Source organism: Somniosus microcephalus, chromosome 9 (assembly GCF_052327205.1).
Source record: "Somniosus microcephalus isolate GS21.2 chromosome 9, FLI_Smic_1.0, whole genome shotgun sequence".
NCBI lineage: Eukaryota > Metazoa > Chordata > Chondrichthyes > Squaliformes > Somniosidae > Somniosus > Somniosus microcephalus.
The window spans coordinates 214,680,849-214,696,113 of NC_140995.1; the positions used below are offsets into that span (position 1 = coordinate 214,680,849).

Sequence of the window (15,265 nt, forward strand, 5' to 3'; positions counted from 1 at the left end):
GAGAGAGATCTCTCCTCCCCCACCTCCCTCCCTCCCTCTCTCCTCCCCCACCCTCCCTCCCTCCCTCTCTCCTCCCCCACCCTCCCTCCCTCCCTCCTCTCCTCCCCCACCCTCCCTCCCTCCCTCTCTCCTCCCCCTCCCTCCCTCCCTCTCTCCTCCCCCACCCTCCCTCCCTCTCTCCTCCCCCACCCTCCCTCCCTCTCTCCTCCCCCACCCTCCCTCCCTCTCTCCTCCCCCCACCCTCCCTCCCTCTCTCCCTCCCCCCCACCCTCCCCTCCCTCCCTCCTCTCCTCCCCCACCCACCCTCCCTCCCTCTCTCCTCCCCCCCCCCTCCCTCCCCTCCTCCCTCCCCCCCCACCCTCCCTCCCTCTCTCCTCCCCCACCCCCTCCCTCCCTCTCTCCTCCCCCCCACCCTCCCTCCCTCTCTCCTCCCCCACCCTCCCTCCCTCTCTCCTCCCCCACCCTCCCTCCCTCTCCCTCCCCCACCCTCCCTCCCTCTCTCCTCCCCCACCCTCCCTCCCTCTCTCCTCCCCCACCCTCCCTCCCTCTCTCCTCCCCCCACCCTCCCTCCCTCACCTCCTCCCCCACCCTCCCACCCTCCCTCTCTCCTCCCCCACCCTCCCTCCCTCTCTCCTCCCCCACCCCTCCTCCCTCTCTCCTCCCCCACCTCCCTCCCTCTCTCCTCCCCACCCTCCCCTCCCTCTCCCCACCCCCACCCCCCCACCCCAACACCTCCCCCACCCACCCACCCACACACCCCCCCCACCCACCCCTCCCCTCACCCCACCCACCCACCCACACACCCCCCACCCCCCACCCACACACCCCCCCCACCCACCCCACCCACAACCACCCCCCCCACCACCCACACCCCCCCCCACCCACCACACCACCCCCCACCCACCCACCCACAACACCCCCACCCACCCACCCACCCACAACCACCCCACCCCACCCACACCCCCACCACCACCCCACCCACCCACCCACACCACCCCCACCCCCACCCACCACCCCACACACCCCACCCCCACCCACCCCCCACACCCACCCCCCACCACCCCCACCACCACACACCCCCCCCCACCCACCCACAACCCCCCCACACCACACACCCACCCCCCCACCACCCACACACAACCCCCACCACCCACCCCCACACACCACCCCCACCCACCCACCCACACACCACCCCCCCCACCCACCCACACCACCCCACCCCACCCACCCAACCACCCCCCACCACCCACACCACCCCCCACCCACCCACACACCACCCCCCCCCACCCACCCCACCACCCCCCCACCCACCCACCCACACACCACCCCCCCCACCCACCCACACACCCCCCCACCACACCACCCCACCCACCCCCCCACCACCCACACACACCCCCCCACACCCACACACCACCCCCCACCCACCCACACCCACCCCCACCACCACCCACCCCCCACCCACCCTCCCACACACCCCCCCACCCACCCACACACACCCCCCACCCACACCACCCCACCCCCACCACCCACACACCACCCCCCCACCCACCCACCACCCCACCCCCCACCCCACCCCCCCCCACCACACCCCCCCCCACCCCCACCACCCACCACACCACCCCCCCACCCACCACACACCCCCCCACCCACCCACCCACACACCACCCCCACCCCCCACCCACACACCACCCCCCCCCACCCACACACCCACCCCCCCCACCCACCCACACACCACCCCCCCCCACCCACCCACCCACACCCCCCACCCCCACCCACACCACCCCCACCCTCCCCACACACCACCCCCACCCCACCCCACACCTCCCCCACCCCACACCACCTCTCCCCCCCACCCACCCCCCCACCACCCCCACACCACCCCACCCCCACCCACCTCCCCACCCACCCCCCACTCCACCCCCACCCACCCCCTCACCACCCCCACCCACCCCACTCACCCCCACCCACCCCACACCTCCCCCACCTCACCCCCCTCCTCCCCCACCCTCCCCCACTCCTCCCCCACACCCCCCCCTCCCCCACCTCCCACACCACCCCCACCCACCCACCACCCCACCCTCCCCACACCTCCCCCACCCTCCCCACTCCACCCCCACCCTCCCCACTCCTCCCCCCACCCTCCCCCCTCTCCTCCCCCACCCCTCCCCCTCTCCCTCCCCCACCCCTCCCCACTCCTCCCCCACCCTCACCCTCCCCCCCCACCCACACCCTCTCCTCCCCCACCCTCTCCCTCTCACCTCCCCCCACCCTCTCCCTCTCTCCACCCCCACCCTCTCCCACTCCCCACCCACCCCTCCCTCTCACCACCCCCACCCTCTCCCACCTCCACCTCCCCCACCCACACCCTCTCCCTCCCCCACCCTCTCCCTCTCTCCTCCCCCACCCTCTCCCTCTCTCCTCCCCCACCCTCTCCCTCTCTCCTCCCCCACCTCTCCCTCTCTCCTCCCCCACCCTCTCCCTCTCTCCTCCCCCACCCTCTCCCTCTCTCCTCCCCCACCCTCTCCCTCTCTCCTCCCCACCCTCTCCCTCTCTCCACCCCCACCCTCTCCCTCTCCTCCCCACCCTCTCCCTCCCCCACCCTCTCCCTCTCTCCTCCCCCACCCTCTCCCCTCTCTCCTCCCCCACCCTCTCCCTCTCTCCTCCCCCACCCTCTCCCTCTCTCCTCCCCCACCCTCTCCCTCTCTCCTCCCCCACTCCCTCTCTCCTCCCCACCCTCTCCCTCTCTCCTCCCCCACCCTCTCCCTCTCTCCTCCCCCACCCTCTCCCTCTCTCCTCCCCCACCCTCTCCCTCTCTCCTCCCCCACCCTCTCCCTCTCTCCTCCCCCACCCTCTCCCTCTCTCCTCCCCCACCCTCTCCCTCTCTCCTCCCCCACCCTCTCCCTCTCTCCTCCCACCCTCTCCCTCTCTCCTCCCCCACCCTCTCCCTCTCTCCTCCCCCACCCTCTCCCCTCTCTCCTCCCCCACCCTCTCCCTCTCTCCTCCCCCACCCTCTCCCTCTCTCCTCCCCCACCCTCTCCCTCTCTCCTCCCCCCCACCCTCTCTCCTCCCCCACCCTCTCTCCTCCCCCACCCTCTCTCCTCCCCACCCTCTCCCTCCCCCACCCTCTCTCCTCCCCACCCTCTCCCTCTCTCCTCCCCCACCCTCTCCCTCTCTCCTCCCCCACCTCTCCCTCTCCTCCCCCCCACCCTCTCCCTCTCTCCTCCCCCACCCTCTCCCTCTCTCCTCCCCCACCCTCTCCCTCTCTCCTCCCCCACCCTCTCCCTCTCTCCTCCCCCACCCTCTCCCTCTCTCCTCCCCCACCCTCTCCCTCTCTCCTCCCCCACCCTCTCCCTCTCTCCTCCCCCACCCTCTCCCTCTCTCCTCCCCCACCCTCTCCCTCTCTCCTCCCCCACCCTCTCCCCCTCCCACTCCCCCGCGATTTCCCGAGGCTCTCCACCCCCCCCCCCCCGCGATTTCCCGAGGCTCTCCACCCCCCCCCCCCCCCCGCGATTTCCCGAGGCGCTCTCTCTCTCTTCCCCCCCCCCCCCCCCGCGATTTCCCGAGGCTTCCCCCCCCCCCCCCGATTTCCCGAGGCTTCCCCCCCCCCCCCCCCGATTTCCCGAGGCTTCCCCCCCCCCCCCCCCGATTTCCCGAGGCTTCCCCCCCCCCCCCGATTTCCCGAGGCTTACCCCCCCCCCCCGATTTCCCGAGGCTTCCCCCCCCCCCCCCGATTTCCCGAGGCTTCCCCCCCCCCCCCCCCGATTTCCCGAGGCTCCCCCCCCCCCGATTTCCCGAGGCTCCCCCCCCCCCCCGATTTCCCGAGGCTTTCCCCCCCCCCCCCCCCCCCCGATTTCCCGAGGCTTCCCCCCCCCCCCCCCCCGATTTCCCGAGGCTGCCCCCCCCTCCCGATTTCCCGAGGCTTCCCCCCCCCCCGATTTCCCGAGGCTTCCCCCCCCCCCCGATTTCCCGAGGCTTCCCCCCCCCCCGATTTCCCGAGGCTTCCCCCCCCCCCCCCCGATTTCCCGAGGCTTCCCCCCCCCCCCCCCCCCCCCCCGATTTCCCGAGGCTTCCCCCCCGCTATTTCACGAGGCTGTGTGCTGGCGTCACGGGGGCCGTGCGCATGCCTTGGTCCAAACATGGACAAAAGAGGTGAGGTGAGAGTGACTGCCCTTGACATCAAGGCAGAATTTGATCAAGTGTGGCATCAAGGAGCCCTTGCAAAACTGAAGTCAATGGGAATCAAGGGGAAAACTCTCCATTGGTTGGAATCATACCTAGCACAAAGGAAGTTGGCTGTGGTTGTTGGAGGTCATTCATCTCAATCACATGACATCACTGCAGGAGTTCCTCAGGGCAATGTCCTGGGCCCAACCATCTTCAGCTGTTTCATCAATGACCTTCCCTCCATCATAAGGTCAGAAGTGGGGATGTTTGCACACTGTTCACCATTCGAGACTCGTCAGATACTGACGCAGTCCGTGTCCATATGCAGCAAGACCTGGACAACATTCAGACTTGGGCTGACAAGTGGCAAGTAACATTCGCACCACACAAGTGCCAGGCAATGACCATCTCCAACAAGCGAGACTCTAACCATCTCCCCTTGTCATTCAATGGCATTACCATCGTTGAATCCCCCACTATCAACATCCTGGGGGTTACCATTGATCAGAAACTGAACTGGACCAGCCATATAAATACTGTGGCTACAAGAGCAGGCCAGAGGCTGGGAATTCTGCGGCGAGTGTCTCACCTCCTGACTCCCCAAAGCCTTTCCACCATCTACAAGGCACAAGTCAGGAGTGTGATGGAATACTCTCCACTTGCCTGGATGAGTGCAGCTCCAACAACACTCAAGAAGTTCGACACCATTCAGGATAAAGCAGCCCGCTTGATTGGCACCCCATCCACCTTCAACATTCACTCCCTCCACCACTGGCGCACTGTGGCTGCAGTGTGTACCATCTACAAGGTGCACTGCAGCAACTCGCCAAAGCTCCTTCAACAGCACCTTCCAAACCCGCGACCTCTACCACGTAGAAGGACAAGAGCAGCAGACGCATGGGAACATCACCACCTACAAGTTCCCCTCCAAGCCACACACCATCCTGACTTGGACCTGTATCGCCGTTCCTTCACTGTCGCTGGGCCAAAATCCTGGAATTCCCTTCCTAACAGCATTGTGGGTGTACCTACACCATATAGACTGCAGCGGTTCAAGAAGGCGGCTCACCACCATCTTCTCAAGGGCAATTAGGGATGGGCACTAAATGCAGGCCTAGCCAGCGACGCCCACATCCCATCAATGAATAAAAAAATATTAAAAACTGGGCTGTAGTTCCCTGTTTTCTCTCTCCCTCCTTTCTTGAATAGCGGTGTTATATTTGCTACCTTCCAATCCGCTGGGACCGTTCTAAAATCTAGGGAATTTTGGACATCAAAACCAATGCATCCACTATCTCTGCAGCCACCTCTTTTTGAACCCTCGGATGTAGGCCGTCGGGTCCAGGGGATTTGTTGGCTTTTAGTCCCATTAGTTTCTCTAGTACTTTTTCTCTACTTATATTAATTACGTTAAATTCCTCACCCTCATTAGACCCTTGGTTCCCCACCATTTTTGGTATGCTTTTTGTGTCTTCTGTGAAGACAGATATGAAATATTTGTTTAACGTTTCTGCCATTTCCTTATTCCCCATAATAATTTCTCCTGTCTCAACCTCTAAGGGACCAACGTTTACTTTTGATGCGTATTGTTATATGCACCTTCTCCGCTACTTTGGTGTCATTTCTTCATGTGTAAGCCTGGATGGTGGCATATATTTGACTGGAATTATGCAGTGCACATGTCACATCAAAGCTCAACTCTGCTTTTTTTTCAGCATCCATACATGCACTTCCAGCAGGGAAGTCTAGATCGTCGGGAGTGAGAACCTTTTTTTTCTATTCTGTCTCCCCCCCCCCCCCCACCTTCCCTGTAGCCCTGGAATGTTGAGGTAATTTGCGTGTGCCTGTCCTAAGTTAGCTCATTTTAGTCAGATCAAACTCGATTATCTAGGATGGACTGCATCTTCTGCAAAAATGCACTTTTACTTTATTGTGCTTTAACAGTTAGTCATTAGTTAGAACAAGTTCTGGGGGGGGTGGGGGAAGAGAGTCGGCTTCTCTTGCTAAGTGGGTAATTGCATTGTGTGATGTGAAGTTGAACTATATCGATCAGGAAGTCTGAGTCGAATCCTGGGCTTGTATGATTTTTAACTAATGGGTTGCTTCATTTGACCTGAATATTGACTAGTTAGGTGAATAATCAGCCTGGGCTTCTGCTCTTGATCAGTATTCAGTGATTTCCTACTGAACATAATTAGTCTTGATTATGATCTTTCCCACTATTAAATGGGCTACCGGCGAATGCTGACTTGGCTGCCATGTGGAGAATGGCCATTTGGATGAAGTACTTTAAGGTAAATAGCAAAAGAACCAGAGGCGACATGAGTAAAAAAAAAAAAATTACGCAGTGGGTTACGATGATCTGGAATGCACTACCTGAAAGGACGGTGGAAGTAGATTTAATAATAACTTTCAAAAGGGAATTGGTTAAATACTTGAAAAGGAAAAATTTGCAGGGCTTTGGGGAAAGACCAGGGGAGTGGGATTAATTGGATAACTCTATCAAAGAAGGTCACCCCATAAGCGAGCAAAGAGAACTGTAGGATCAGACAAGTCAAATGGTAAAGAATATATATAGGTTTGTAGTGAACAAAGTATTTTACATGCCATCTGTTGAGCAACCTCATAGGCACGATGGAGCTGAACGGCCTCCTGTGCTGTATCGTTCTATGATTCTACTGGTGAGCTGCTGGTACAAGTGGAACTGTAATTGTGTATGAGTCACTGCCTTCAAAAGAAGAGGGGGGAGAAAGTTGGTGGGTGAAGAAGAGAAAAGCAAACCTCCAGAAGTGGAATGTTAAGCTGGACACATCAACTATGTAAATCTCAGTACTTTTATAACTGCTGTCTTCTGCTGTGCCTCACTGTCTGTCTTGTTGCTGTCATTTCTAGTTCGTCAGGTTTGTTCTTCCTTTGTTTCAGTATGTGTTTCCTTTGTTATAACTCTAGCTATTGTTCTCTAGACGTTGGTCTTACACATGGTCTATTTGTTGTGGTATTTTCATGCAATATTGGTGACCCAAAGAGGGAAGAGTCTGTCCAAAGGAGTAAAAAGGGCATATTAGTTAATTTTGCTTCAAATGGGCACTGTCAGCTCTTCAGTGGTGTAATTCTTTTTGTGTGTGAAGAATTTTGGATTGTATTTAATAACTAGTCCTGGAATTCATTTACAGAATAGTAGTGGATAAACCTGGAAGTGTTTTTTTTTTAGTTGAAAGATTTACAGATCTCTCTGGAAAGTGAATCTGGCTTGTCATATCCACTGTTCAAATTTTTCTGAAATATGAACCATCCACAATCAACAGTTAATACAGGTCCGCAATTCCGAAAATCGAAAAGCTCTGAAAACCGAAAGTTTTTTCGTGGAGCGTCTCTCGGTATTTCCAGTGTAAAAGCTTGAGCAGCTTGCACGGGAGTTTGCAGATTACTGCGTGGCCGTGTGCAACTTTGAGGAAACATTGCTGTTAACTATTTCTTTATAGTAATCTGGTTACCGAGCCGGGTTTGCATCCATCACTAGTGGTGTAGTTGTAGGGTAAACCCGACGGCTGCCTCTTGTCCATTTATAAGCATTATTATCCGTTCTGAAATCCGAAATATTCCGAATTCCAAAAAACATCTGGCCCCAAGGGTTTCGGATAAGGGATAGTGCACCTGTATAAACAATTACTTAATTTCTTGCCATTGCAAGTGATCACTTGGTCAGCATGATCAGCTGTTTGGTTTTGAAATTGGTGAAAAGGGCAGTTTTATGTTTTTTGGAAGAGAAAGTTTGACTTTTTTTAAAAGCCAACCTTAAAAAATGACAGGAAAAGCTTTACCCAGCTCACTCCCATTAAAAATGTAGCAACTCTTGAGCATGATGTGACTTTTTTATGGTGGTGATGGTATTTGGACTTACAGGGAGGATGGGGAACTTGAAGATGGAGAAATAGATGATGATGGACTTGAAGGAAATCTGGAAGTGAAGAAAGAATCAAAAGAAAGTGAGAAAGAGGATAAATCATCCCATAGAAGATCAAAGAAGAAGAGAAAGCGCGAGAAAGAAAGGGAAAAGAAAAAAGCGAAGAGGAGGAAGAAGGAGAAACACAAGGTATTGTGAACAGGTGACCTGTTTTCTACAAATATAATTTGGTTATTGTTGAAAAAATGAATCCTCTTTAAGCATTTACATTTATTGTATGTAGGGCCTTATACTGAGTGAGCTTAAATTCTTTTACAGCGGCATTCCCCTTCCAGTGCTGATTCAGACTTCAGTTATGACTCTGATATTGATACCGAAAGGTCATACAAGAAAGGTCCTGTACCCTACAGGGAATATGATGCTCCTTTCCCTCCGGTAGGTAACCAAAGATGGTTATGATGTGGCTTCTAAACAAGAGGGCTGTATTTTTGTGCTAATCTAGTACATCTAGTTTAATGCAATGTAGGTACAGTACTAATTTGTGTTGAGTAACCACTCTACTCCAGCCCTGATGCTGTAGGAAATCTTGGTTAAAGCAGATAAGAGCAGAGGACGTGAGCTTGCAGCATGCCCTAAATGAAACCTATAGAAACATGCGTGCTGCTCTTTTTAATCAGTTGACCAGGAAGTATTCTTGAGTAATGCAGAAAAGAATGTACAATCCTTCTTCTCTATTTCAAAGTGCAATTTTAACCTAAAAACAAGTTAATGTTGAGAATGGGGCATTCAGCCCATAAACCTGATCCTTTTATGGCATCTTGAAGCTCTTCCCTTGCCCCCACCCTGGGAGGTAGATTGTTCTAATAATTTAATACTGGGCAAAGAAATCCATCCTGATTTGTCTTAAAACTGTATCACTTATTTAAATTCGTGTCTGCTATAGCGTGGGTGACACTTTAAAATAAATTGTCTGTAGCACAAAAAAAATCGTAATTTCCTATTTGGTCAAGAGCTAATCATAAAAACAGTTACTTGCTATCCACGTCACTGTCATGGCATCATCAAATGTCAACCATATCTTCCGAATCACCTTCAATAGCACTTCAAGAGGCCCAGTCATACGACTTAATGGGTTGTATTTTCCGATCGGAGGCTTCCCGCGTGAGGAGGCCTCCGATCTGGAAAAAATCTACGGACTTACCTGAGGGCTCCCGAGGTCCGGACACTTCCGCTCCTGGGCGCCTCCAACTCGAAATGCGCAGGGCCCACGTATCTCAGAGGCGCATGTGGTTCGCAAGCGTCCCTGGGATCACGTAGGCCATGGGGAGCCAATAGGAGAAGGGAATCTCCCTTCATACACTTGACACATAGACCTGTCAAATATATGAATGGAGATCACCCCAAAAACACTTTAAAACATTAAATTAAAAAAAAATTTAAATCACATTTTAAAAATTAGTTGAAATTACAATAAATTAAATATTTTAAACAAACTTAATTTTTTGAAAAAAATAGTTAAAGTTTTTTACGGGGCTAAAAATAAACTTACCATTTTTAAAGTTTTTAAATGATAAATGAGTGAATGCTGGTAAAAGCAGGCCTTACCCCTGCTTTTACCAGGCGTAAGATTTCTACGGGTTTAATGCGGGCGGAGGTTTTCCAGAAAGCGGAACTCTCCACCCGCAGAGGCCCCCCTTCAGGGCAGGCGTCCGATCCAGATCGGAAATGCTGGTTTTCAGCGCATGCACTTAGCATTAGGGTTGCAAAATTCTGGGAATTTTTAAAAGAGGAAACTTTCCATGGGAATTTATGGGAATTTTGAGTTTTTTTGCACACTGATGGTTTTTGTCTCTGACCCTTATATTATCTTTGTCGTCAAAATAGACATACTGTTCCATACAAATAAAAACAGGCTTTCAAAACTTTATTTAGGTTATAATTTTGAACTTTATTGAACCCCCACAAAAAAGACCCATCTAAAATAAAATAAAAAGAGCCTCAGCTTATTTAGCCTGTAATTTGTCCTTATTTTGTCCCTTTGAGTCTTCTACTCCTCATTGCTCCTCCTGATTCTCTGACTCTGGCTCTGACGTGTCCATTTCCTCCTCTGTGTCAGTGTCTAGCTGTGTGGTGGACACTTCTGTATCTGGCTCAATAAGTTGTAGGTTCGCCCGGATAGCCACCAGTTTCTCCACTCTCTTGTTAGTCAGCCTGTTGCGCACCTTTGTATGCGTATTCCCAAAAAGTGACCAGTTTCATTCAGAGGCCGCTGATAAAGGTGGGATTTGGAGTATCACCGATGCAATAGGTGACAGGGCCTCAGATGCACAAAGTCCCTTCCACCAGGTATGTGCACTGATATGCTTGCATGATTCCCATATCCCATCCCCATTCCAAAGACCTTGCTTGGTAGAGAACTTTGCCAGACTTCCCAGAACTTTGCCCACATCCAGATTGAGAGGGTAGAAATCACACTGTAAGCACTGTTGATCTGTTCTCCAGAAAGTATTGGTCTCCCAACATGCTTTGGGTCCAGCATGTGTGCTGCAGCATGAATCGGCTTGACACAAAATTCTTGACGCGTCTGTATGAATTGAACAATTGCCTTCTCCTCTGCTTTGAGCAGCAGGGATGTGGGTAGGGCAATGCTGATTTGTTCTTTTAAATCAGTAAAAAGCCTGAGAACATCTGACAAGACAGCGTCATCTCCTTCAATCTGAGCAATTGCAGATGCTACTGGTGAGAGTAGTTTAAGGCTGCTAACCACTCTCTCCCAAAACACATCATCCAGCAGTATTTTCTTGATGGTGGTTTCCATATCCCCAGACTGGGATATTGCCATTTCTTGCAGCGACTCCTTACCCTCCAGAAGGCTGTTGTACATTATGACAACACCACCCCATCTAGTGTTGTTGGGCAGCTTCAGTGTGGTGTTCTTGTTCTTTGTCATTTGCTTGGAGTTGTAGGTTGCTGCAACTACCTGTTTTCCCCTGACATACTTAACTTGCTTGGCTCTCTTGTACAGTGCTTCCATGGTTCTCAAACCCATGATGTCCTTGAGGAGCAGGTTAAGCCCATGAGCTGCGCACCCAATAGACGTAATATGAGGGTAGGCCTCCTCCACTTGAGCCCAAGCAGTCTTCATATTCGCAGCATTGTCAGTAACTACTGCAAAGACCTTTTGTGATCCAAGATCATTGGATAAATGCTGCTGCATCTTTGTGGCATTCTTTACATATGGCTTTCTACAGTGTTTGCACATGTACACAGTCTTTCCATCTTTAATGCCTGGGGTAAAATGCTTCCACACATCCGACGGTAAACATGGCATTATTCTATGCAGAGAAATAAAGGGCATTCATCTCTGTGTCGAACTGTGGTCGATCAGCACGATTGCAACAGGGTGAGTACATTTTTGCTGATGCTCCATGTGATGGAAGCATGACCTGTACACACACGACGCTACATCACCAATAGTGTATTATTTTGTATATTTTAAATTGAAGGACAACAGAGTTCAACAAGTAACTGGTTTATTTGGTATAAAGTCTGATTTACTTACTGCATCATCACAACATCAGCAGAAAACAAAATGACTTCCCTCAGGACCCCTAACCTGGATCTTAAAAAAACTATAGCAGTCTTACAGATGCCTGCAGGCCAATCACAATTCAATATGCAAATATTACAAATAGAGGGAGCTAATCGCTCATCCAACCAATCAGGACACATTTGTTCACAGTCACACACAAAACTTGTAATTATTAAAACAAGCCAAGTAAGAAGATAAACATATATTGATTAAGAAATTCCTTAATAATTAAGATTCCATCTCTGTTAGTAATTTTAAGAGAGGACCTGTGGGGGGAAAAAAAAAGAAAGAAATACAAAAAAAACAATATTATGCTAGCATGTGCTTTTTTGGGCAAAATTCCCAAGCTAAACTTCCCGTGGAAAATTTCCAGAAATTTACCGGAAACTTTCCACCCCTTTGCAACCCTACTTAGCATGCCTGAAACCGGCATTTCTGATGTCCCTACGGGTCCCTACACACCCGTAGGATCGGAATATACGGCCCAATATTTTGTACAAGCCTATTGGGTCTTTCCTTAACTGTTTTCTTTTTAAACTCGAATTGAAGTTTTGTGTAAATTTGGAATTGTTAAACTGCTTTGAAATGTATCACATTTGGTTACGATTTCTTCTCTTGACTGAAGCTCAAGACGTGCGTTACCATGTAATTTATAATGGAGTCATTTTAAATCTTCAGTTATATTTTCTGTGCATCTTTGACCAAATCTGAGTAGAAATCCATGCTTGGGTTGTGTTTGTTCATTTGTGCATTATCCCCATAAATATATTATACTCCTTCACCTAGGGGCAATGTCTCTAAGAAATGTCTTGTGCGATCACTTTCATTAAAAATTTTCCCCTCTCTTCCCCATTCCCCCACGTTGCACTTAAGGCATTATTCAGTGCTACAGTACTGCCTTTTTCGCCTAGTGCCGGCACCAGTCTTGATTATTGTCCATAAATGCAGGAGAAAGTTAATCAAGATTACAGACAGACTTTGCTTGGTGAGGCCCTGTGGAATGGAAGTTTTTTTTCCCCACTTTCCTGTTCGTGATGGAATACGGTATACTTGGTCCTGTACAGTACTGAGCTCTCAACCAGATTGCTTTGACCATGCTGATCAACAATACTTTCAGAATGTTACCTTTACTGTATTTCTCAAATTCCATTTCCTGAATTGTCATACTTCAAAGTGAAGTTGATGAATTTAGTGCTAAATGGTGACTGATACTGTGCTGTGGTTGTCTATCAATTCAACTGCCATCACTTGAATGATCATAATACTTGGAACTTTTTTTTTAAACCTCATGAGAGGAAACCTTGACTTAATTTGGTCTGGATTTAGTCTCTGGCAAAAAGGCATTGTTAAGGATCTGTTACTCCGCTGAAAAAATATGCTGATAATGTTAAGGTGAAGCTGAAGTTGACCTATAACTTCTGCTGTATTTGGACCTAACTAAGCTACCTTTGTTTTTAAGCATGCACAAGCACCTGGAAATTACATGAAATCCCCTACACCCTTATCTGCACAGAAACCTTACAATAACAACAAGGCTGATAACCGGGAATATTCTGATAACCGGGAATATTCTGATAACCGGGAATATTCTGATAACCGGGAATATTCTGATAACCGGGAATATTCTGATAAACGGGATTATTCTGATAACCGGGAATATTCTGATAACCGGGAATATTCTGATAACCGGGAATATTCTGATAACCGAGATTATGCTGATAACCGGGACTATGCTGATAACCGAGACTATGATGAGAACCGGGACTATGATGAGAACCGGGACTATGATGAGAACCGGGACTATGATGAGAACCGGGACTATGATGAGAACCGGGACTATGATGAGAACCGGGACTATGATGAGAGCCGGGACTATGATGATAGCCGGGACTATGATGATAACCGGGACTATGATGATAACCGGGACTATGATGATAACCGGGACTATGCTGATAACCGAGACTATGCTGATAACCGGGACTATGCTGATAACCGAGATTATGCTGAATACAGTGACTACAGTGAGGAGAAGTATGATGCCTATGAAGAGGAGGAGTGTGATGACTTTGCTAATGAACTGAAACAGTATAAACAGGCAAAGGAAGCCTCAACTGTTACGGCTCCAAAAGGGCCACCTATGGGACAGATGCGAAAACCTGGAATGAAAGGTATCCAGAAAGGTCAGTTCTATCTGTATCTTTAGAAATTATGTATTTTGGATCTGAAATGTTGGCTTAGTAGAAATGCATGTTGCATGGGACTTGGTGCGAGCTAGGATACGGGCAGCAGAGTTATGGATGAGTTCAAGTTTACAGAGGGTGCAAAGGTGGGAGGCCGGCTGGCGAGCAGAGCATTGGAATACAATCGCAAAATACTGCAGATGCTGGAAATCTGAAACAACAGAAAATGCTGGAAACACTCAGCAGATCAGACAGCATCGTGGAGAGAGAAACAGAGTTAGCGTTTCAGGTCGATGACCCTTCATCAGAACATTGGAATAGTTGAGTCTAGAGGTAACAAAGGTATGGAGGAGGCTTTCAGCAGCAGATGAGCTGAGGCAGGGGTGGAGATGGGCAATGTTACCTAGCTTATAGGTGTTCAAGATATAGAGGAAGAAGAAAGTATCAGGACTGCATGATTTCATTAATATCTTTTTTATTGTAAAAATACTGCAAGAATATGAAGGATGGATAGTTCTAGCTACCTATATTCTAGAAGAGGATTTGCAGTGTTGGAGGCCACCTTGATATCTGGTGAAGATTAATAAAGGTTGTTTGCTCCAGTGACCGGCTGTAGTATTACCACCTTTTTCTGCTCTCTGCAGTTTTTTTTCTCACTCTCTACTTGTGCTCAGCATGATAAATCATTTTTATTGCATAGCTATTTACCTACATGCTATACATTTCTAGACCATCATATAGAATGACTTTGCAAGAGAGCCATTGGCAGCATTGTTCATCGCCATTGAACGTGTCCCTTAGCGTGATATATTTAACTACCTCCTGCTGGAAGATTATGGAATTACATTGAAGGCAGTCAGATAAAAGACTTTGCATACAACTGTGCTATATTCAAGTGGTTAAATTTTAAAGCATTTGCTTTTTGAGCAAAAGAAAACTCAAGGGGAAAACTTCTAAACTAAAAATATTCAAAGGAACGAGGTTGAAATGTAGTAAACAGTGAGAAGGATAGTAGCAGACTTCAGGAGGACAGAGGTAGACTCGTGAAATGGGCAGACAAATAACAGATGAAATTTAATGCAGAGAAGTGTGAAGTGATGAAAGAATGAGGAGTGGCAGTATAAACAAAATGGTACAATTTTAAAGGGGGTGCAGGAACAGAGACCTGGGGGTTCACATACACAAATCTTTGGTGGCAGAACAAGTTGATAAGGCTGTTAAAAATGCATATGTGATCCTTGGCTTAAAATAGAAGCATAAAGTAGAAAAGCAAAGCAAGTAAGTTATGTTGAATCTTTACGTCATTGGTTAGGCCTCAGCTAGAGTATTATCAAATTCTGGATACCACACTTTAGGAAGGATGTCATGGCTTTGGAGAGGGTGCAGAGGAGATTTACTAGAATTATGCCAGGGATGAGGGACTTC

General features: G+C 50.3%; 1 protein-coding gene across 2 annotated transcripts in view; it reads left to right on the plus strand.

Moving 5' to 3' along the window:
* Window positions 1-15,265, plus strand: part of zc3h6 (zinc finger CCCH-type containing 6) — a 62,579-nt gene that overhangs the window by 27,486 nt on the left and 19,828 nt on the right. For both annotated transcript variants that reach the window (XM_085997877.1, XM_085997876.1), the window contains 3 exons: window positions 8,068-8,257; window positions 8,387-8,503; window positions 13,120-13,840. In XM_085997877.1, the coding sequence (XP_085854003.1) occupies window positions 8,068-8,257; window positions 8,387-8,503; window positions 13,120-13,840 (1,028 nt within the window). The remainder of the gene's footprint in view (window positions 1-8,067; window positions 8,258-8,386; window positions 8,504-13,119; window positions 13,841-15,265) is intronic.